Source organism: Triticum aestivum, chromosome 1D, assembly GCF_018294505.1.
Source record: "Triticum aestivum cultivar Chinese Spring chromosome 1D, IWGSC CS RefSeq v2.1, whole genome shotgun sequence".
NCBI classification, from domain to species: Eukaryota; Viridiplantae; Streptophyta; class Magnoliopsida; order Poales; family Poaceae; genus Triticum; species Triticum aestivum.
Genome location: NC_057796.1, coordinates 324214126 through 324237920, shown reverse-complemented (window position 1 = coordinate 324237920; position 23795 = coordinate 324214126). Strand labels below are relative to the sequence as shown.

Below are 23795 nucleotides of genomic sequence, written 5' to 3'. Positions count from 1 at the left end.
CCTGAACCCGAACCGGGCTGTCGTGACCGTTGGGTCCGAATCATCCCCAAACATCCTTGAAGCATCTTCGGTTTCTCTTTTGGAATTACTGACGAATTTTTCTTGACCGTCCGATCTAAATCGGAGGGTCCGATTAAACCCTAGCCAAAACCCACTTGCTATATAAACAACCTAACCTAGACCTAGCTGTCCAATCCCTCAAATCCTCCCCACCGCCGTCGCCGCTCACTGTCTCCTCCATCCTCGGGATCTTGCCCGATCCATTTGAGCCACCCGACCTCAACCTCCTCCCTCTCGCCCCTCTGCAGCCTCCCTGCGCGCCTGGGCCTCCTTCGCCGTCTCGCTGCTTGCCATGACCGCCGCTGCGGAGCTCCCGGCCTCCGGCAGCCGTTGCTGCAGTCCGGCGCCCTGCTTCCTCCTCATCACCGGCGAGCGCCGCACCGTCTCCCTGCCTCGCCTGCGCTATCGGCGTCAACTACAGCAGCGGACCGGAGCCCCTGCCTTAGTCGCCCTCCACTTCGTTCCTCTGCTCCGCCCCCTCCTCAGCTCCGCTTCCCCTACTTCGGGCCAAGGACGTCGCCGACAACGGCGTCGCCACCATCATCGCGCGCTCGCAGCGCTCGGCCTCCTGCCCGAGTCCAGGCCGTCGCCGCGCCTTCTTGCCTCCTCTGCACCCCTCCGTCGTTCACCTTCGGAAGCCACGACTTTTCCCCCATCCTGCTGCTTCACCTCGCCGAGCCCCGTGCCTGCTTCCTGCTGCTGACCACCACCATCGCCACCTTGCTGCTGCCCACTCGAGGCCCTCATGTTGCTTCGTTTCTGTGACCATATGGACCGCCAAGTTCGACTACGATCCATCAAGACCATCGTGTTGCACGTCAACATGAGTACGACCACGGACGGCTACCTGCGGACGGGTACATCAAGTTCCTATCCGAACGTGAACGACTACCATCGCCGAGACCGCAAGTACCACGACAACCCCGAAGGGATTTGAATTCGTCAAGTTCCTCTCCGAAAACGAACGTGTGCCACTACTTCCACTACCGCCGCCGTGTACGATTACTTCCCACGATGACCCGTGGACGTATACTTCCACTACCGTCGCGAGAACGACTACTTCCACTATGGCCCGTGTACCACTACTTCCTTCGACGAACTGGATTCGTTCCGAAAATGCACGCTTCAAAGGTATAACCGCCGAGATGACCTTTCGAGAATGAATGTTTGTGATGCATGAGATGCCCGCGTTTGCACCGTGTTCGAAATTGTCGCTTGCATGTTCCTCCTCGTTGCCATGCCATCGTCTCGTGGGAACCCGGTAACCGGGATCACCCCACCACCTTGCATGCCATGCTCATGCCATGCTTCCTTTTGCACCGGTATCTCCATGAGCTACCGGAACCGATATGTTGTCGTGGCATCATTTTCGGATTCGTTGCCGGGGGACCCCTTTCTTCCACCACGGTGACAAATGCTTCATAACATGCTTATGTCAACATTTTCATAAATTGCATAAAACTTGTAAATGTCATCCGCATCATGATAACAACATTTAAAATGTTTATATTTGTTGTTTCCATTAAATTGCTAAATATGCATATGGGGTTTTTCCGAAATTGTTGTTTCTTGTTCCGGCCTCATTTAAACTTGCCTAGATAGGTAGTTTTCATATGCTTCACCCCTTGCCATGTTTAATAACATTTAATATTGTTGGGTACATAAACGGGAGAGAACTAAATAATTGATGTGGTGTTTTGTCAATATGCAACTCGTTGCATATTGAGCTCCACTTAATTTTTAGTATTGTTTGTGCACCTTGCCATGCCATGCCTCTTTAAATGGACATGCATCATACTTGTTTGTGCATCATGCCATGTGTATGTGATGGTTGTTTACTATGTTGTTTGTTTCTTTCCGGGTTGCTTCTCTCGTTAGCTTCGGTTTCGTTCCAGAGTTGTGAGGATTCGTTCGACTACGTCCGTTTGTCTTCTTCATGGATTTCGATCTTCTTCCTAGCGGGATCTCAGGCAAGATGACCATACCCTCGAAATCATTTCTATCTTTGCTTGCTAGTTGTTCGCTCTATTGCTATGCCGCGCTACCTACCACTTGCTATATCATGCCTCCCATATTTCCATGTCAAGCCTCTAACCATCCTTTCCTAGCAAACCGTTGTTCGGCTAAGTTACCGCTTTTGCTCAGCCCTTCTTATAGCGTTGCTAGTTGCAGGTGAAGCTGAAGTTTGTTCCATGTTGGAACATGGATATTGTTGGGATGTCACAATATCTCTTATTTAATTAATGCATCTATATACTTGGTAAAGGGTGGAAGGCTCGGCCTTATGCCTGGTGTTTTGTTCCACTCTTGCCGCCCTAGTTTCCGTCATACCGGTGTTCCTTGATTTTGCGTTCCTTACGCGGTTGGGTGTTATGGGAACCCCTTGACAGTTCGCTTTGAATAAAACTCCTCCAGCAAGGCCCAACCTTGGTTTTAACATTTGCCACCTAAGCCTTTTTCCCTTGGGTTCTGCAGAATCAAGGGTCATCTTTATTTTAACCCCCCCGGGCCAGTGCTTCTCTGAGTGTTGGTCCAAACTAGAGCCCTTTGCAGCGCCACCTCGGGGAAACTTGAGGCCTGGTTTTAGTTGTACGGATTGCTCATCCGGTGTGCCCTGAGAACGAGATATGTGCAGCTCCTATCGGGATTTGTCGGCACATTCGGGTGGTCTTGCTGGTCTTGTTTTACCATTGTCGAAAAGTCTTGTAAACGGGATTCCGAGACTGATCGGGTCTTCCCGGGAGAAGGAATATCCTTCGTTGACCGTGAGAGCTTGTGATGGGCTAAGTTGGGACACCCCTGCAGGGTATAAACTTTTGAGAGACGTGCCCGCGGTTATGTGGCAGATGGGAATTTGTTAATGTCCGGTTGTATAGAACTTGACACTTGACTTAATTAAAATGCATCAACCGCGTGTGTAGCTGTGATTGTCTCTTTTCGGCGGAGTCCGGGAAGTGAACATGGTTTTGGGTTATGTTTGGACGTAAGTAGTTTTAGGATCACTTCTTGATCACTTCTAGCTTCTCGACCGTTGCGTTGCTCCTCTTCTCGCTCTTATTTGCGTATGTTAGCCACCATATTTGCTTAGTGCTTGCTGCAGCTCCACCTCACTACCTTCTCCTACCCATAAGCTTAAATAGTCTTGATCTCGCGGGTTTTGAGATTGTTGAGTCCTCGTGACTCACCAGATACTACCAAAACAGTTGCAGGTGCTGGTGATACCAGTGCAGGTGACGCAACTGAGCTCAAGTGGGAGTTCGATGAAGACCTTGGTCGTTACTATGTTTCGTTTCCTTTGATCAGTAGTGGAGCCCAGTTGGGACGATCGGGGATCTAGCAGTTGGGTTATCTTCTTTTATTTTGGCTTTGACCGTAGTCGGTCTATGTGTGTACTCTGGTTGATGTATGATTTATTTAAGTATTGTGTGAAGTGGCGATTGTAAGCCAACTCTCTTTATCCCATTCTTGTTCATTACATGGGATTGTGTGAAGATGACCCTTCTTGCGACAAAACCTACAATGCGGTTATGCCTCTAAGTCGTGCCTCGACACATGGGAGATATAGCCGCATCGTGGGTGTTACATACGGGCTTCTAGCAAGAACCGTTCTTACCTACGCATCAAAACCACAAAGATTTTTCGTCAAGTGTGTTGTTCTAACCTTCAACAAGGACCGGCCATAGTCAAACTCGATTCAACTAAAGTTGGAGAAATAGACACCCGCCAGCCGCCTGTGTGCGAAGCACGTCGGTAGAACCAGTCTCATGAACGCGGTCATGTAATGTCGGTCCGGGCCGCTTCATCCAACAATACCGCCGAATCAAAGTAAGACGTTGGTGGTAAGCAGTATGACTATTATCGCCCACAACTCTTTGTGTTCTACTCGTGCATATAACATCTACGCATAGACCTGGCTCGGATGCCACTATTGGGGAACGTAGTATTTCTAAAAATTTCCTACGATCACACAAGATCTATCTAGGAGATGCATAGCAACAACACGGGAGAGTGTGTCCACGTACCCTCGTAGACCGAAAGCGGAAGCGTTTAGTAATGCGGTTGATGTAATCGAACGTCTTCACGATCCAACTGATCCAAGTACCGAACGTACGGCACCTCCGTGTTCAGCACACGTTCAACACGATGACGTCTCGAGCTCTTGATCCAGTTGAGGACGAGGGAGAGTTCCGTCAGCATGATGATGTGGCGACAGTGATGATGAAGTTACCGACGCAGGGCTTCACCTAAGCACTACGACGATATGACTGAGGTGTTAAACTGTGGAGGGGGCACCGCACACGACTAAGAGAAGACTTGTTGTGCCTTTGGGGTGACCCCCTCCCCCGTATATAAAGGAGGAGGGGAGGAGGCGGCCGGCCTGGGGGGCGCGCAAAAGAGGGGAGTCCAACTAGGACTCCCAATCCTAGTTGGACTCCCTTTCCTTTTCCGGAGAGGGGGAAAGAGGGAAGGGAGAGGAAGAGGAGAAGGAAAGGGGGGCGCCCCCCTCCCTAGTCCAATTAGGACTCCCTATAGGGAGGGGGCGCGACCACCCCTTGTGGGCTGCCTCCCCTCTCCCCTATGGCCCATGTAGGCCCAATATTCCCCCGGGGGATTCCGGTAACCCCTCGGTACTCCGAAAAATGCCCGAATCACTCGGAACCATTCCGATCTCTGAATACAACCTGCCAATATATATGAATCTTTACCTCTCGACCATTTCGAGACTCCTCGTCATGTCCATGATCTCATCCGGGACTCCGAACAAACTTCGGTCATTAAATCACATAACTCATAATACAAATCGTCATCGAATGTTAAGCGTGCGGACCCTACGGGTTCGAGAACTATGTAGACATGGCCGACACATCTCTGGTCAATAACTAATAGTGGAACCTGGATGCTCATATTGGCTCCTACATATTCTACGAAGATCTTTATCGGTCAAACCGCATAACGACATACGTTATTCCCTTTGTCATCGGTATGTTATTTATCCGAGATTCGATCGTCGGTATCTTCATACCTAGTTCAATCTCGTTACCCGGCAAGTCTCCTTACTCGTTCCATAATGCATCATCCCGTAACTAACTCATTAGTCACATTGCTTGCAAGGCTTATAGTGATGTGCATTACCGAGAGGGCCCAGAGATACCTCTCCGATACACGGAGTGGCAAATCCTAATCTCGATCTATGCCAACTCAACAAACACCATCGGAGACACCTGTAGAGCATCTTTATAATCACCCAGTTACGTTGTGACGTTTGATAGCACACAAAGTGTTCCTCCGGTATTCGGGAGTTGCATAATCTCATAGTCAGAGGAATATGTATAAGTCATGAAGAAAGCAATAGCAACAAAACTAAACGATCATTATGCTAAGCTAACGGATGGGTCTTGTCCATCACACAATTCTCTAATGATGTGATCCCGTTGATCAAATGACAACACATGTCTATGGTCAGGAAACTTAACCATCTTTGGTTAACGAGCTAGTCTAGTAGAGACACACTAGGGACATTCTGTTTGTCTATGTATTCACACATGTACTAAGTTTCCGGTTAATACAATTCTAGCATGAATATTAAACATTTATCATGATATAAGGAAATATAAAAATAACAACTTTATTATTGCCTCTAGGGCATATTTCCTTCAAACTTATCTATGAATATTATTTGAATCTTCTCTGAATTATTTTATGCATGATTTGATATCTTTATAATTCTCTTCGAACTATCGGTTTGGTTTGGCCAACTAGATTGGTTTTTATTGCAATGGGAGAAGTGCTTAGCTTTGGGTTCAATCTTGCGGTGTCCTCACCCAGTGACAGTAGGGGTAGCGAGGAACGTATTGTATTGTTGCCATCGAGGATAAAAAGATGGGGTTTACATCATATGCTTGAGTTTATTCCTCTACATCATGTCATCTTACTTAAAGTGTTACTCTGTTTTTCATGAACTTAATACTCTAGATGCAGGCAGGAGTCGGTCGATGTGTGGAGTAATAGTAGTAGATGCAGGCAGGAGTCGGTCTACTTGATACGAGCGTGATGTTTATATTTCATAATCATTGTCTTGGATATCGTCATAACTTTGCGCTTTTTCTATCAATTGCTCGACACTAATTTGTTCACCCACCGTATTATTTGCTATCTTGAGAGAAGCCTCTAGTGAAACCTATGGCCCCCGTGTCTATTTTCCATCATATAAGTTTCCGATCTACTATTTTGCAATATTTTATTTTCAGATCTATACACCAAAAAACCCAAAAATATATTATCTTTTATTTATCTATCTCTATTAAATCTCACATTTGCAAGTGACCGTGAAGGGATTGACAACCCCTTTATCGCGTTGGGTGCAAGTGTTTGATTGTTTGTGCAGGTATTGATGATTTGTGCGTTGTCTCCTACCGGATTGATACCTTGGTTCTCTAACTGAGGGAAATACTTATCTCTACTTTGCTGCATCACCCTTCCTCTTCAAGGGAAAACCAACGCAAGCTCAAAAAGTAGCAGAGTCCTCGACATATGATGCCGCGAACTGGCTGTAGGACACGGCAAGGGCATGACTAAACTCTTGCGCGCTCATGTCTTACAAGCGTAGGCATCAGCAAGAGTGGAGCACACTACACATTGATAGTAGGAACTAGCACTAAACATGAACAGTATAAACTAACACTACATATGAATGGTATGAACGAGCACAACCACATGTACAAACGGATGATCTAGTTAAGAAAAAGGGTTTTCCCCCGATTTATATTATAAAGCATCCAACCGATACATCCAACTCGCTAGGGCTGCAGCACAACCAAGCCCAAAAGGAAAACCAAGAGAAAGAAAAGAGAAAGAAATGCCGACACCGGTAGATCAACTAAGCAACGAAGACCGGCAACCGCTGCACCCTCCGGAGAAGTACCACCGCGTTCCTAGCATGCCGGAGTGTCGCGTACCAAGCAACACCTTCAAGAAGGAATGCGACGACTCCACCACTGTTGCCCGAACGGATCCTAGGGTTTCCCCCAGTACGCGGAGGGCAGTGTGGAATGGGTATACCTGGCGCCCTTCAGGAAGGTCCGGCGGCGCCCGCAGGCGTCACCGCGTAGGAGCCGGACAAGCCGCCAGGGATTTCTCCTGGCCCAAACAACCACCACCACCCCGGACACTCCGTAATGCACCACCCGATTTGCCGCCCACCAGCCTGTGCCACCACGGTCACCAAACCAACATCACCGTCTCACTGGGGCCGCCAACACGAGACCTGCGGGAGGGAAAGGAGACAACGGCCACGAGGGCAACCATAACTCAACTGGAGGGAGGGGCCAACCTCCATCGCTCACACGGAGCCAACCGGACGCGGCGACAGGGACTTGCCAGCCACGACGGCCCGGCCGGACCCACATGGGTCCGGACAGTCCCTATCCCCACGCTGCAGCACGCTGGCCAACGAAGCCAGCACCGCCCGTAGACCGCCGACACCTCGCCACCACCAGGGACCAATGCAGCCGCGCTGAGCCACCGGCCCGCGCTGAAGGAAATATGCCCTATAGAGGCAATAATAAAGTTATTATTTATTTCATGATAAATGTTTATTATTCATGCTAGAATTGTATTAACCGGAAACATAATACATGTGTGGATACATAGACAAACAGAGTGTCACTAGTATGCCTCTACTTGACTAGCTCGTTAATCAAAGATGGTTAAGTTTCCTAGCCATAGACATGAGTTGTCATTTGATTAACGGGATCACATCATTAGGAGATTGATGTGATTGACTTGACCCATTCCGTTAGCTTAACACTTGATCGTTTAGTATGTTGCTATTGCTTTCTTCATGACTTATACATGTTCCTATGACTATGAGATTATGCAACTCCCGTTTACCGGAGGAACACTTTGTGTGCTACCAAACGTCACAACGTAACTGGGTGATTATAAAGGTGCTCTACAGGTGTCTCCGAAGGTACTTGTTGAGTTGGCGTATTTCGAGATTAGGATTTGTCACTCTGATTGTCGGAGAGGTATCTCTAGGCCCTCTCGGTAATGCACATCACTATAATCCTTGCAAGCAATGTGACTAATGAGTTAGTTGCGGGATGATGCATTACGGAACGAGTAAAGAGACTTGCCAGTAACGAGATTGAACTAGGTATTGAGATACCGACGATCGAATCTCGGGCAAGTAACATACTGATGACAAAGGGAACAACGTATGTTGTTATGCAGTTTAACCGATAAAGATCTTCGTAGAATATGTAGGAACCAATATGAGCATCCAGGTTCCGCTATTGGTTATTGACCGGAGACGTGTCTCGGTCATGTCTACATAGTTCTCGAACCCGTAGGGTCCGCACGCTTAAAGTTCTGTGACGATTTGTATTATGAGTTTATGTGTTTTGATGTACCGAAGGTAGTTCGGAGTCCCGGATGAGATCGGGGACATGACGAGGAGTCTCAAAATGGTCGAGACATAAAGATCGATATATTGGACGACTATATTCGGACATCGGAAAGGTTCCGAGTGATTCGGGTATTTTCGGAGTACCGGGGAGTTACGGGAATTCACCGGGAGAAGTATTGGGCCTTATTGGGCCATACGGGAATAGAGGAGAGAGGCCAAAAGGAAGGAGGCGCACGCCCCCCCCTCTGGTCCGAATTGGACAAGGGGTGCAGCTCCCTTTTCCTTCTCCCTCTCCCCCTCTTTCCTTCTCTCCTACTCCGGAAAGGAAAGGGGAATCCTACTAGTACTTGGGAGTCCTAGTAGGACTCTGGCGCGCCCCCTCTAGCGCCGGCCTCTCCCTCCTTCCTTTATATACGGGGGCAGGGGGCACCTCTAGACACAACAATTGATCTCTTGATCTCTTAGCCGTGTGTGGTGCCCCCCTCCACCATAATCCACCTCGATCATATCGTAGCGGTGCTTAGGCGAAGCCCTGCGTCGGTAGCATCATCATCACCGTCATCACGCCGTCGTGCTGACGGAACTCTCCCTCGAAGCTCTGCTGGATCGGAGTTCGTGGGACGTCATCGAGCTGAACGTGTGCTGAACTCGGAGGTGCCGTGCGTTCGGTACTTGGATCGGTCGGATCGTGAAGACGTACGACTACATCAACCGCGTTGTCATAACGCTTCCGCTAACGGTCTACGAGGGTACGTGGACGACACTCTCCCCTCTCGTTGATATGCATCACCATGATTCTGTGTGTGCGTAGGAAAATTTTGAAATTACTACGTTCCCCAACACGCGCCAGCCCAGATCGAACCCTAACGGGCCCAGATCGGGGCCAAGCGGGCCCTAACGGGCCCAGATCTGGGCTGAGCGGGCGCCTAGCCGCCAGCACCACTGCGCCGCCCGCGACCAACGGCCGCCTCGCCGCGCCAAGGGCACCCGTGGCCCATGGGACCGCCGCCGAGCCACAGTGCTGCCAGCCGAGCAGCACCGCCGCGGTCAGGGAGCCCCCGCGCCCCCAACGCGCGCGCGGGGAAGGAACGGCCCGCCGCCGCCAGCGCCGCGCGGGCAGGGCCCGGCGGACCAAGCCGGCGGCGGGGGGGGGGGGGGGGAGGGAAGGACGGGGAGGAGGGGCGGAGGAGAGGAGAGGAGGGGCTTCGCCCGCCGCCGCCGGGGGGGGGAGCGAGCGAACGGGGCCGGTGGAGGGGGGAGGGCTGGGGTGCGCTCGCCGGCGGCGGCGGCAGCGAGGGAAACCCTAGCGGGAGGGAGCAGGAGCTAGCCTATCGATCATAACAAGGAGTTCAACAAACTAGCACACATGTTTTCAACACAGCAACTTAAATCATAACAAGGAGTTCAACAAATTAGCACACATGTTTGCATACTAGTATATACTGCACATCAAGCATACTACCAATTCATCACGACTAGCTATCAATCCTTGTCGACATGGAAACAACTCCTAGCATGCTTCAAATCCATCACTATCAGCTACCAGAACATCACATTCACACAGATCGGCGGTGTACAATGCATAACATGGTCACAAAATTTAACCATATAACATGCTCACAGATCTAACCGTATCACATGCTCACAGATCTAACTAGAATGAGTACAGAGAAGGGGTGATTGAACTCACAGACGCCATCAGAGCAACTTGAAGGAGGCGCGGAACACGTCGGAGAAGAGGAGGACTCGAATCACCACCGCCGCCAACCGATAGCCGGAGCACGACCCCAACTTACCCGGTCGTCGTTGTCGATCCGCGCCAAAGGGAAAGCTCGAGAGGGGGGAATGGTGGCAAAAGTTTTGGCCGTGAAGTGAGGCTGGCTAAATAGGGCGATTGATTCGGTGGGAGGTGACGCCAATTCCTCCCGCAGCTTTTTCGAAAACACGCGCGAGCTCGCGCCATCTCCGTGGACTCTGGAGGTCAGCGTCGTGTTCCCCTTCCCTGCATCACTCGAGTCTCGCTCGCTGGAAACGGCTATTCAGCCGTTCCTAGCGGGTCTGGCAGAGAATTGCTTTAAGTTTCGTGCGGACCAAAATTCTAATACAGGTCAGACAACCAAACAATTCATTTTTTTTCTCACAGACATGATTAGGCTTGTTGCGAGCAACCAGAACCAGACGCGTCATTGATGAAACGCGCGTTGTGCTTCCTGGACCAGCGAGGCGCCCGTGGCCGTGGGTGACGCGGACCAAATCCAGTTTTTAAAACACAGCACGCGCACGAGGGCGACGATTAATTGCAACTTCAGCGAGCACGCTCCCTGTCCCATGGAGCCACATCACCCTCGGCGCGCTCCGACGGCCGCCATGGATCCCCCGTCGCCAGCGGGAGCGAGGCCGGCGATGTCCCACTCCTCCGCCTTCCTCCTCCCCTCCTCCGCAACCCCAGCCGCCTCAGCGGACGCGTACGCGGTCGTCGTCCTCAACCAGCGCCTGCCCCGCTTCGCCCCTCTCCTCTGGGACCGCGGTAACTATCGCCACTGCCCCACAGCTTCCCCTATGCCCTGTTAGCCTCTTCGTGGCTCCGTCGTCCTCAAGATGCTTATGTGCTTCTCTGTCTGCGCAGCGCAGGTGCGGGTGTGCGCCGACGGGGGCGCTAATCGCGTGTTCGACGGCATGCCGGAGCTGCTTCCCGGCCACGCCCGCGACGATGTGCGCTCCAGGTAATGCCATCCGTCGGACATTGCATATTCAGCGTTTGTCTGTCGGCCTGTCGGGCAGAGGGGCAGGGATGTGCACAGGAACATTCCTGCTCGGGTGGTGGCCATTCGGTGTTTTGGATTGGTTTGGCCGCTAGAAAAAGTAGAAACAGTTCAACCAAATTCGACAATTTATTTATGTAGTGCAATCTCTATTCTGCTTGTGAGCTCGACTGGTCGCTCCGTGCATGCTCACCATGTGCTTGGTGGAATGCTTGGGGTTGTTATGTTTACCCACTGCCTAAAGTGCTTTCAACTTTCAAGTAATGCTAGAGAACTCAACAGGTGTACGTAATCTAGTATATTCATGGAAAGGCGATTAGAATTTGCGGAAGTGATTGGTTAGAAATAAATCGTAAATATTTATAGTGACTGTTTGCCTTTCCCAGTCAGCAAGAACCATCTAGCACTGATGCTTGTTCTGACGTTTGGTGGCACTTCTTCAGTGGATGTGTTGGTAAATCCATTTTTTTAGTGCAGCTTATTAGAAAGTGGTTCATCTCACATGTAAAAACTCCCTCTTACTGGCCATGAGAAGCAGCAGTGTTAGTAGGAGTAGTGGTTAATGCAATAACTCACTTATTTTATGAGAAGAGGTGATGTTAGTGAGATATTTGTGAGCTATGAGTAGCCTCTTTTATACCAAGCTTTTTAACTTCACCCAACCAAATGTTCAAACCACATTTCATTTTGTATTTGAAATTTCCAATGGGATTGGGATCTAGGAGATGATCATGACTCAGACCTTCTCAATTCTCGATAGTCGAAAATCAATGTTTAAGACTATGCGGTACTTCTTCAAAGCATCGTATTGTAAATTTTCACCAAGCTACCATTTGTTTTTGTGCAGATACAAACCAGATGTAATCAAAGGGGATATGGATTCAGTGCGACCAGAAGTGAAGGAATATTATTCCAATTTGGTAATTTACTTTTTTATTTTCCATTTAGTTTTTATTAACTTAACAAACAGCATGTGTGGGACAAATAATATTTGAACAGTGTTATTTGGCTAGTATAATCATAACTAGTGTCTTAGACTCTTAGTAATTTGGCACAATCAGATTATTTTGTACTCGTGGTGCTCGTGGCGCCTCGTCAGTTTGCATTTTACAGTGCTCCCTTGGCTGATGCATAGTACTGAAGCATTATCTGGATACAAGATATCTAGCAGTTTTCTAGTTTAATAGTGCTATCGGTTATGTGGAAACATGAAAACCGAAAGAGAGAAAAAAAATGCTGGGTCTCTAGTTCTGGAAATCTTAGTTATGGTTAATTAGCAGATTCATAGTGCAAACACCCTTCGCTGGCATTAGATTTGAAGAAAGAAACAGTATTTACACGATTGTCAAATGTTATTCATCCCCATTTTAACTGCTCCATGATAAGCTGCACTGCGAATTCAATTCATGCTAGAGTGACATGGTTGGTGTAGTGCAGATTCTGGATCTTTTTTTTCTTCCTCCATGAAATTTCTTAGATGAAATCTCACATGTAAATCAATTTAGCATGTGTTTGTCCTCAATTGCGCCTTTCTAGTAATAATTGTACCCTACTATATGAACAAAAGAACAGCACTAGAGTATGTTAGCTTAAATAATAATGTTTTGGTATGTTCTTATTTCAAATTTGAGGCAGCTGATGATATTTTCTTCATGATGTCCATTGGCATCTGCTTTAGTAGAAAGAGCGCTGATTCTTGTGACCTTGAAATATCTTGTTTCTTCTGAAATCTGAAATCCGATAGCGATCATGCAAGTTATTATGCTGATATCTATGTGTGCAAAAGCTCATATAGATCATGCAAGTTATTGCTTCAGTCATCACATGACAATTAATATCTTGAGACATGACTTCATGCAGAGCCTTACTTGAAACTAATTCCATCTTATGGCAAATCTGATGAAATAATTGTCTTATTATTTGATTAACCACAGGGCACCAAAATAGCTGATCAATCACACGATCAGGACACCACCGACTTGCACAAATGTGTAGCATTTATCACTGACAATTCTCCTGGCTCAGACAAATCGAATGTAAGCTGCTCTAGCTCAGTAATATGAAATCTTTAACCCTCAAATCATTTGATTAGAATAACACATCGCCATGTTTACAAGTATATACCACCTTGTCTTTAATGACAGCTATGCATCCTTGTCCTCGGAGCACTAGGAGGTAGGTTTGATCACGAGATGGGAAACATCAATGTACTCCATCTCTTCCCAAACATTAAGATCGTCCTCCTATCAGATGATTGCCTGATCTTTCTGCTCCCAAGAACGCACACTCACAGTATCCACATTGAACGGTCTGTTGAGGGCCCCCACTGTGGGTTGATTCCCGTTGGCACACCTTCGACTAGCACCACGACCACCGGACTCCGGTGGAATTTAGGTAAGTGTTTCACTTGGTCAATATCCTGTGGTGTTATACAGCAGCAGCTGATGTTTCAATGCATTTTCTCGTCAGATAATACTCATATGAGCTTCGGTGGATTGATTAGCACATCGAACATAGTTGATGAGGACCAGGTTATGGTCACTTCAGATTCTGACCTGATCTGGACAATATCTCTCCGGCACTGAGTTTTTCGATGCATTTCCTAATTGGACAATACTTGTATGAGCTACGGTCGATTGATTAGCACATCGAACATCGTTGATGAGAACCAGGTTATATGCGCTTCAGATTCTGACCTGATTTGGACAATATCTCTCCGGCACCGAGCTTATGCTACACAGAACGTTTGAGCTATCGCCAATTGTATCATCTAATTTATGTCTATGACCACTACATCCAGCAGTGACGTGATACATTCTGGCGTGTTAGAATTTCAAACCTTGTAAATTTTCAATTTGTAATTTGATAGCTTTGGCAATTAAATATATTTGCCCTCGCATATAAAAAATGGCGGTGTGCCTGTCAAAATATATATTTGTTAATAGGTTGTGAAAATACAGTGGCGCAGTTTGTGGGTTACTCGTTCAAGCAAACTTCTCTTTTTACGCACCTCTTGTACTTCGGTAATCTGGATTTGCATATTCATTTCAGAGCTCCATCCAACTAGACAACAAGCCACAAGAGACACGATCAAACTCATAGCACGCTTCCATGAGTAAGGTTGTTAGGATCCTGGGTCTAGGTAAGATGTTTTGTTTGATGGTATCAGATATTCAGATCGTAGGATTTGGTCAGGAGCATGACGATTTGCTAGGTTTTTAGAAGAGCGTAGATATTTATATAGATAATGTATTTTTATTCTTGTGAGAAACACCGATTATAACGAGGAAAATGGATTATGTACGTGCATACCATTCGAATTTTGTTTTGGACAGGGGAAGAGTTGTTCTCCCCGCTTCTGCAAGTATCATCCTATGATATAAATTTTCCATGATTGGATCATATATACCTAGTTTTCGCAAAAAATAAAGAATTATATATACCTAAGAGAGTGATCCTCACTAACTTATTTATCTTAACATGCAAACATGCCACATTGTCATACAATTACGAATGGGATAAGACCCAGCTCAACATGCCATGCATGAAAAAGACCCACCACCACATGCAACCATGCATGGGAAAATATTTTTATTATATTATTTTGCTTATATTAAGTAACTATCTACAACTATATACATAATCAGATATAATAAGTCATATGTATTTTAATTTTAATTCATGTGTTAATAATCTGAATATTCATATTCCACACAATCAAAACTCATTGAAATATAGCGCAGCTGATTCCCGCAACAACACGCGGGATATCTAGTTTTGTAAATGTGTTTGCACTGTTCCCAGAAGAGGAGAGTAGTACCAAAGATCCAAAGCCCAATTAGACGACTCATACCCTTTAAGGTTTTTATCCTTTGAGGCAATTGACGACGTGATCTTATCTTCCTCCCCGAAGATGGATTAGACCCCTCTCTAATCCAAGATTTGGGGGTGTTCTTTGGGTGATAAAAGCCGGGAGACAACGGACCTTGTCACTCAACGTCATGGCAAGTGGGAACTCCTCAACGTCTAGGGTTGAAGCTGGTGGGGGGGGGGGGGGACAAGTTGACGAGAAATCAAAGGAAGCGAAGGCAATAGTGCGGATCTAGCTCGAAGGGAGGAACGGTCACCTCGCCAGCACATTCACCCAATGACAGCTATTGTACCTAAACCTTGGGGAGGACAAGGAGGAATATATGGTTCTGGAGTAGTACATAGAGAAACTAGAGAAAGACTCTGAATTCACGGTGTTAGCTAGGGCTCATACAAATCGAGAGTTTAGCCATGGTGCCTTTTATGGGGCTATGAGATATGCATGGAACCACGCACAAGAGGTCGAATTCAGAGCGATCAAAGACAATTGACATGCCTCGGAAATTGAGAGCGAGTGATGCACGAAGAGCCATGGATCTTCAGGAATTGTCCAATACTGTTAGCGCCATATGATGGATGGTCATAGATTAGTTAGATCTTAGATGGGACTATTGGTGATGGGCCTGAAGGAGAAGATGCGGTCAACAAGCATTGTAACACAATTGGCAAAGAAAAGCTGAAGTGGTGGATCGACTGGATGAGAGATCATTTAAAGGTCATGAGGTGGCATTACAGTTCGTGTTTACCTGGATGTATGCAAGCCTCCCGCAAGGTGTGCAAGTCTAACATTGAGAAAAGGAAATGTGTATTTTGACTTTGAGTATGAGAAGATGCATGTGCTCTATGGGGAGCGTGGGAATAAAGTCCATGAGCAGAATGCTATTATCTACCCCCCTCCCCCAACACTTATTGCGCCAGGGTTTATAAGGGATGATCGGTGGATGGTGGTGGGGATGGTGGTAGTGAAAGATCGGCAAGAGGGGCGGTGCTTGGCGAGGAAGTTGTGGGTGTTATGAATTTAGTGATCTAGGCAATGTGGATGATGATCTGCAAAGTACAATGTCTAGACCAGTTAAACCTCCTAATAATTCCTCACGACTGTCTAGGGTTTTGAAGCTCCGAGTAGAGTATGAAGAGAATAAGCAAGGAGGGGCGGGAATCAACTACCATTGACGGATGGTAAGGGACCCGGTGATCTCGACCTTAAATAATATGGAGAATGAGAACAGGGGGAAGGAGGTGAGGATGTGAAATCTCAGGGGAGCAAAAGACAGAAGCCTGACAAAACTGAAGTGATGGACCTAGCAGCATTGGTGGCCTCTAACGGTGTTCTGGACTAGGGGGTACTCACCACGTCATCTCCCGGTCAGTGGATCGGGCCGAGGACCCCCACGACGGTTCACTAATGGGCCAATTCGGACAACCGATGACATATACGAGGAAGATTCCACAAGACTTGGTGATCAAGACAAGGACTCCTATCCACCAACGTATTCGACTAGGACTCTTGTTATCCTAGGCCTCTGGTATGTTATATAAACCGAGGCCAGGCTAGTCGATAGATGATCATGACATTAATCATCATACCCCTAGGGTTTAGACCACAACATATGATCTCGGGGTAGATCAACTCTTGTAATCTCTATATTCATCAAGATCAATCAAGCAGGAAGTAGGGTATTACCTTTTATTAAGAGGGCCCGAACCTGGGTAAACATCGTGTCCCCTGTCTCCTGTTACCCATCGATCCATGACACACAGCTCGGGACCCCCTACCCGAGATCTGCCGGTTTTGACACCGACAATGGTGAGATAGACAAAGGATCAATGGCTCGCCTGCAGATCAAATGCGACGTCGGCATCCTCGTCGCCGGCTCGACTGGTCACCTTAGCTTGATCAAGGACTGTGCCCTGCCTCCGATTGTCATGTTCGGACGAGGCCTTCATCAAACATCAACTCCGATCTCTATCATGATCATGGAGGAATCATCCTTGGAGCTCGGGGGCTCAACGTCAACATTGCCCTCGGGCGACCGTGCTGTTCTTCCGGACAGCAAACTTGTATCCGCTGTCACCACCTCCTCAAGCATCGCTTTGATGATTTCTTCGGTGGAATTGTGCGGAATTGAGTCCACAACAACCCTGTAAATTTTGTCGCATTTCGATGGAGTAATCTCCGCCGATCTCCGATATACCGGAGCCCTGTCGAGTCTGGACGGGAATCAGGACGAGTTTAGGGCGTGGTCTCCAAATCCCAGCTCGGAGGTTATTTGGAAGATCCAGCCGTTCATCTGCTGCGGAATTTCCATATCTACCACCTCTCAAAATTTCAGCTCGATCCGACCGTTCAAACTCCGGGAACCTTCCGATTAGTGCATCACTTTTTGGATCTGTTTTCTGCGCGAATACGAATCCGACCCGAGTTCATTTTTTTTATGAACGGGATTCCAGACATCCTCTTTGAAGGAAGTTTTGTATGGGTATTGTGTTTTGTCCCCAAACACATCCCACTAATTTTAAAGTCCTTTCCAATATGATCTTCACCATTGCGAAGGTGTCAAACCAGCTCGACAACGTTGCTCCACGGCTGCCGACCTGCGCTAGACACGTCGCCGCTTTGTGGAGCCGAGCTCAACTTCTTCGGATCATCATCTCGGCAAACCGAACAAGAGTTCGGCATCGCGAAGGATAAATCATCACCAACCTCGCCACCCCACGGATCACACGGAGCGGGCACACCGGCATCGCCGCATGGTCACTTCATCAAGCTGGCATTGACTGCATCACAAATTACGACCTGCGTCGGCATGGCCACACTGTTGCTTCTTCAAGCCGATGTCCATCACGCCGAACTGCTTCAACACCTCGGCTGACACGACATCTGCAACGTCTCCTTACCGACCTACTCCGTCACCTCGGCAGGACCGGGGGCTTCACCATATCTTCATCAAACCTACTCCGGTGACTTCGGCATCACCAGCCGACCTGCTTTGACTCATTGGCTGACATGGAGGCTTCGACACCTCGGCTAGATCGGGGACTTTGCTATTTCTTCATCAACATACTCCGGTGACTTCGGCGTCACCAGCCGACCAGCTTCGTCACGTTAGCTGGACCGGGGGCTTTGCCTCGGCGAGCCAACCTTTGCCAGCATCGCCATACCGTCGCTTTATCGCCCATCAGGCAATGGGTGCATGGATCGAGTCCCAATTTTGGGAGTCACCTTTCTTCGGATTGCTACAACAAATAAACCAGGTGCTATTAATCCTAGTAATTTTTGCTTGTTTGGGTTTATTTTTTTCGAGGAATTATTACTCTGGTTTATTCCATCATCTGTACACAGGTCCATCAAATGGTGGCCGCATTAATGACGGTCGCGTGGTAGTTCGGCTTTACCACGCCTTTACCGCATCACGCCGACGCCCTGCATCGACATTGACTTCGGCGCCAGGCCACATATCTTTAAATAAATTATTTTGCGTAAATTAATTATGCGAGGATTTTTATATATTTATATTATTATTGTTTGACTACACTATTTTACATGTGTAGGTAATCGACTTCGACTGCGTCACGCGGTCACTTCGGCAAGCCAACGTCGTCATTCCAATCGCCCGTGATCACCTTGTTGGTCGAATTGCCATACCGACATGTTCGGTTGCCTCGGGACTTCGGCATCGCTGAGGGAGCTCTACCTCATTGAGTGTTCGGCACATAGGCCATATTTCTTTTATTACTCACTTTGCATAAATTATTAATCATGCATCCTTTAAAAAAATATTATTATTATTACTATTATCTCCGGCTTGCACTATCTTCTGTGCAGAGGTAAATGATCCAAATTTTGCAGCGCTGTCACCTCGGCGTATCGACATACCACGTCACCTCGGCTGGATCGGGGGCTTCGTCATCACTTGATTAACCCACGTCGGGTACTTCGGCGTCACACTACCGGCCTGCATCGGCCATGCTATGTCGCCACTTCGGAGCGTCGAGCTCTTTGCTCTGCCACCTCGGGACCGGCCTGGGGGCTGGTAGCTCATCCCGCCGTAAGCTCGGACCGCGTCATTAATACCGAGCACATTAACCAGCTAAGTCGCTTTCATGCTAAAAAACTTTTAGTTTTCAATTTTGTTCGGCTCGACCAAGCACTATACTTTTTTGGCAAAAAGTTGTTTGTGAAAAACTTCTTTGTCAAAACTTTGTTTGTGACACACAAATTCAAATACCCCGTTTACTTGGGGGCTTCCTTTATGAAGCCTTTCCTCTTGCATATGATTATACTTGTATGGCTTCGTTCCTTGTTCGTGTATTACGCCACAATATGCACCATGTTGACTTAAGTGTTCCGCAAGCTGGGTTGCCTTTCTCCTGTGTTTACCCTACGTTCCCGATTGTTAGGCTTGGTAGTAAAGGGAGCACCTCTGCGATTGTCACGATCGGGTCATCCGAGCTCGAACCTCAGACTGGGTGAAGCCGAAAGCTAGCACTCTTATTGTTTTCAATCATGGTCGGCACACAACGGAACTCATGAGTACAAAAAATCTATTGTACAAGTCTCATAGTAACAATGAGCAACCGAAGAAAGGTATCAGTGGGGGTACTATTTTCTTTGAAGACGCTTCTTACACTTCGTGAGTAATATAGCATAAGTTCCCTGAGCGCGCTTTGTCTGTTACGCCTTATGGCCTGATTGCCTGGTTATCAGAAACACCGTCGATATTCTCGACTGGTGGAGTACATAACACTTTTCGGCCCTTGACCGAAGAGGGAGAAGCCGACGGTCGGTTAAGACGCGTTTAAAGTTCGGGTGAACACATATATGATATAAGTACTTCGGTACATACAATCATTATACATAAAATTCTTTTACCCAAGTAACTTGGGGGCTCTTAAATTAGTATGCGTCGTTTTATAGTAAATGTGTTTTCTTCTTGGTCGTCGCAAAGTCTTTTTCTACCGCTCCTTTTTCGACTCAAGTGTATGGTCAATTGTCGGATAGCCCGTCTTTTCTCTAAAAGCCGCTCGAGTTTAGTTCGCTAAACTGGCCTCGGAGAACTACTCCGCCTTCGGGATAAGGAGCTTGAAGCCGTAGGCTGACCCGCTTGAAAGTCTTGAGATCGGATGTGTCATGTGAAAACATGACAGAAGCACATTTTTTTCCTTTTTCTCCAATTTTCGGATTGGCACCGAACACTTGATCTAGTTCGGACGTCAAGTTTTTACTAAAGTTTTTGGTTTTCCAAGCCTATGGCACTTTAAACTATTTGTGTGTTTCCAGCGTAAGTCTCGTAGTGCAACGCCGGACACCTTTAGAGATTCGGCAGAAACATTCTCGGATATTGCTATATATGCATCAGTTTCGAATTATGTCTTCGATCAATGGTTGGGTTGCCCGGCTCCTGTGCATGCCTCCTATGTTCCGCTTTGTTCGGCTAGGTGTGCAAAGGGAGAACCACTGCGATTGTGCTTCCAGCTCGCATGGTTAAGCACCTCAGTGGAGAAAGCCGAAAACTGACTGTCACAATAAGTGTAAACTGGTCAGCGATCCGATGACTGTGTTAAATGACGGGTCGTTCATAACATTAGCCGAAGTGTTTGCGGCTTGACCTCGGCTGTCGCCGAACACTAATCGGGGCTAGTAACTGGCCTCCCAACTATAAGCTCCTATGATTAAGTGAAAGTTATAAAGCCCGCATATCTGATTGCCTCGTTTCCGCTAACACAACCACCTTCGGGCACCGAGACGTCGGCTAAGGGTTGTTTTGTTATTGCGGAAACACCCTGCGTACCATCTACAAGGCGGTGGAAGCCGACGATGGGCCACTTTCAACTGATAAACAGTCGCAACGGAGTCAAAATAAACATATCATCGGCGTTTGTATTTAATATACGAGGGCTGCTTTCTGTAATCATCGTTATAAAGCCATAAATATGCATCAATTTGAGTTAAGATTTTGGCCAAGCTGGGTTGCCTTGCTCCTGTGCTTACCCCTACGTTCCCGATTGTTCGGCTAGGCGGTAAAGGGAGCACCTCTATGATTGTTACTACCGGGTCATCCGAGTTAGTACCTCAGACTGGGTGAAGCCGAAAGCTAGCGATCTTAAAGGATAAAATTGGTCGGCAACGATGGAAGTAAAAAATTTAGGTTCGCTATAGACCACATAGTTCGGGAACTTTCCCCAAACTAAATCCTCAATATTTTCCTCCCACATTTATTGGAGGTGAGGTTTCATGATCATGATCAGCATGAGAACCCAAAGAGAGGAACCGATAGTGGGACTATTTTCTTTGGAAGATGTTTCTTACGATTAAGTAATATAACATATCTCTCCGCGTACCTTTGTTTACAAAACCGTATGGCCGGATTGCCTTGTTTGTCGTAGAACTTTGCCCTTATAAAGGCTTTATAAAGTAGGACAAACACTCCCCGGCTTCTGGCCGAGGAGGTTGAAGCCGATGGTCGGTCAACAAAGTTTTGTACAATGCGGATCCGAGCATTAATGATGTAAAGTACTTGGATACATAGAATCATTACACATAATTTGTGATTTTACTCTAGAAATCGATCCTTCATTCGGCCACCCGTGCCCGCATTAAGGCTCGGGGGCTACTGGGCTTCGCGCTCATTATTTATAAATATTAAAGGGGCACATCGATCCCCTGATCTGGTGTTGCCACCCGACCAGGGTCTCGGGGGCTACTGCATCGCTTATTCAATGCAGAGAATTCAAAGTGCTCAGTGTTCAGCATGACCGAACTATGGGCAAGCACGTCTTCGGACAACAATAAGTACCATATGGGACTTATCCGGCATCAAGCTAATATATCACGGCGACTTCTCACAACCCTCTCTCAGGGGCCTGTCCACCGATCATTATTTCTAATATATTACACTGTGTTTCTATTCCTACGTATGCTGCCGAGCTAGGAGTTGATCCTCAGGCCGATTTTGCAAATCGACCTGAGTCTCAGGGGCTACTAGGATTAGCAGTTTTATGTTTTCCTTCAGGTGCATCTCGGGTTTTAGACCGACACACACCTTGAGGGCTACTGGATATACATATACTTGCTATATATCTCAGCAGAGAATAAATTGCACCAATTAAAAACATTCACAAAAAATCAGCCCGCGGTCGGGGTGGTGCACCACCTTGGAAGCAGTCCGGCATAAAGCTCGGGCGCCAGTGGCTAGCTCCATAAGAGGGCATTTCCGGCATTAAGCTCGGCTGAATTCGTTCAATCTTTTAAAAGATCGAGGTAGTTTACGACACCTCGGACGCTGACCATCGTTAGAGCTCGGAAGTGGTCCGGCATAGAGCTCAGATTCGAATGGCTCCTTCCATAGAGAACTTTTCAGCGTTAAACTCGGATAACCTCCTTCAAACTTTTTCAAGCCAAGGTGATCTATGACACCTCGGATATAGTCCGGCGTTGGAGCTCGGATACATTCCGTTGTTGGAGCTCGGAAGCGGTCCGGCGTTGGTGCTCGGCTGCAAAAGATACCTCGAATGGAGTCCGGCGTTGGAGCTCGGACGCGAGAGGACACCGCTGGGTGTGGCGTAAAAATAACAAGGCATTGATAAAGGTCGATAACTTAAAGGGCTCCTCAGATACTCGACGTGGGAACTCTTCGGATTTAGCTTGGCAGTCCTCAAGATCGAAGATAGAAGATTTGTTGAAACCGTTTTCAAGACCGACGACCGAAGATGAAGATCAATTCGGAAGAACCGAGGAGCGTACCCAACTTGAAGACCGGTTCAAGGGGCTACCGATGGTGTCCTGGACTAGGGGGTACTCACCACATCATCTCCCGGTCAGTTGGTCGGGCCGAGGACCCCCACGCCAATTCACTAATGGCCTAGTTCGGACAACCGATGACATATACGAGGAAGATTCCACAAGACTTGGTGATCAAGACAAGGACTCCTATCCACCGACGTATTCGACTAGGACTCTTGTTATCCTAGGCCTCTGGTATGTTATATAAACCGAGGCCAGGCTAGTCGATAGATGATCATGACATTAATCATCATACCCCTAGGGTTTAGACCACAACATATGATCTCGGAGTAGATCAACTCTTGTAATCTCTATATTCATCAAGATCAATCAAGCAGGAAGTAGGGTATTACCTTTTATTAAGAGGCCCGAACCTGGGTAAACATCGTGTCCCCTGTCTCCTGTTACCCATCGATCCATGACACACAGCTCGGGACCCCCTACCCGAGATCTGCCGGTTTTGACACCGACAATGGTGAGATCGACAAAGGATCAATGGCTCGCCTGCAGATCAACTGCGACATCGGCATCCTCGTCGACGGCTCGACTGGTCACCTTAGCTTGATCAAGGACTGTGCCCTGCCTCCGATTGTCATGTTCGGACGAGGCCTTTATCAAACATCAACTCCGATCTCTATCATGATCATGGAGGAATCATCCTTGGAGCTCGGGGGCTCAACGTCAACATTGCCCTCAGGCGACCGTACTGTTCTTCCGGACAGCAAACTTGTATCCGTTGTCACCACCTCCTTTAGCATCGCTTTGACGATTTCTTCGGTGGAATTGTGCGGAATTGAGTCTACAACAACCCTGTAAATTTTGTCGCGTTCCGATGGAGTAATCTCCGCCGATCTCCGATATACCGGAGCCCTGTCGAGTCTGGACGGGAATCAGGACGAGTTTAGGGCGTGGT

The 23795-nt window shown here is 47.6% G+C and overlaps 1 protein-coding gene across 2 annotated transcripts; it reads left to right on the top strand.

Annotated features, from left to right (window-relative positions):
- The first annotated feature begins 10696 nt into the window (after window positions 1-10696).
- LOC123181791 (thiamine pyrophosphokinase 3) lies at window positions 10697-14011 on the top strand. Of its 2 annotated transcripts, none has more exons than XM_044594128.1 (6): window positions 10697-10994; window positions 11094-11190; window positions 12077-12149; window positions 13164-13265; window positions 13374-13623; window positions 13699-14011. In XM_044594128.1, exons 1-6 carry the CDS (start codon window positions 10796-10798, stop codon window positions 13812-13814), a joined length of 837 nt encoding a protein of 278 aa, XP_044450063.1. In that variant the 5' UTR covers window positions 10697-10795; the 3' UTR covers window positions 13815-14011. The 2 variants fall into 2 exon arrangements, with proteins under 2 accessions (XP_044450063.1, XP_044450064.1); XM_044594129.1 differs by having other exon boundaries at window positions 10745-10994; window positions 11099-11190.
- The last annotated feature ends 9784 nt before the right edge of the window (window positions 14012-23795 follow it).

What these genes read in the sequence shown, in the direction of transcription:
- LOC123181791 (XM_044594128.1), top strand. Translation starts at nt 10,796, where the DNA reads ATGGAGCCACATCACCCTCGGCGCGCTCCGACGGCCGCCATGGATCCC. An exon ending in CGCGACGATGTGCGCTCCAG is followed by an intron (nt 11,191 to 12,076) that starts GTAATGCCATCC and finishes GTTTTTGTGCAG; the next exon opens with ATACAAACCAGATGTAATCA. An exon ending in CTGGCTCAGACAAATCGAAT is followed by an intron (nt 13,266 to 13,373) that starts GTAAGCTGCTCT and finishes CTTTAATGACAG; the next exon opens with CTATGCATCCTTGTCCTCGG.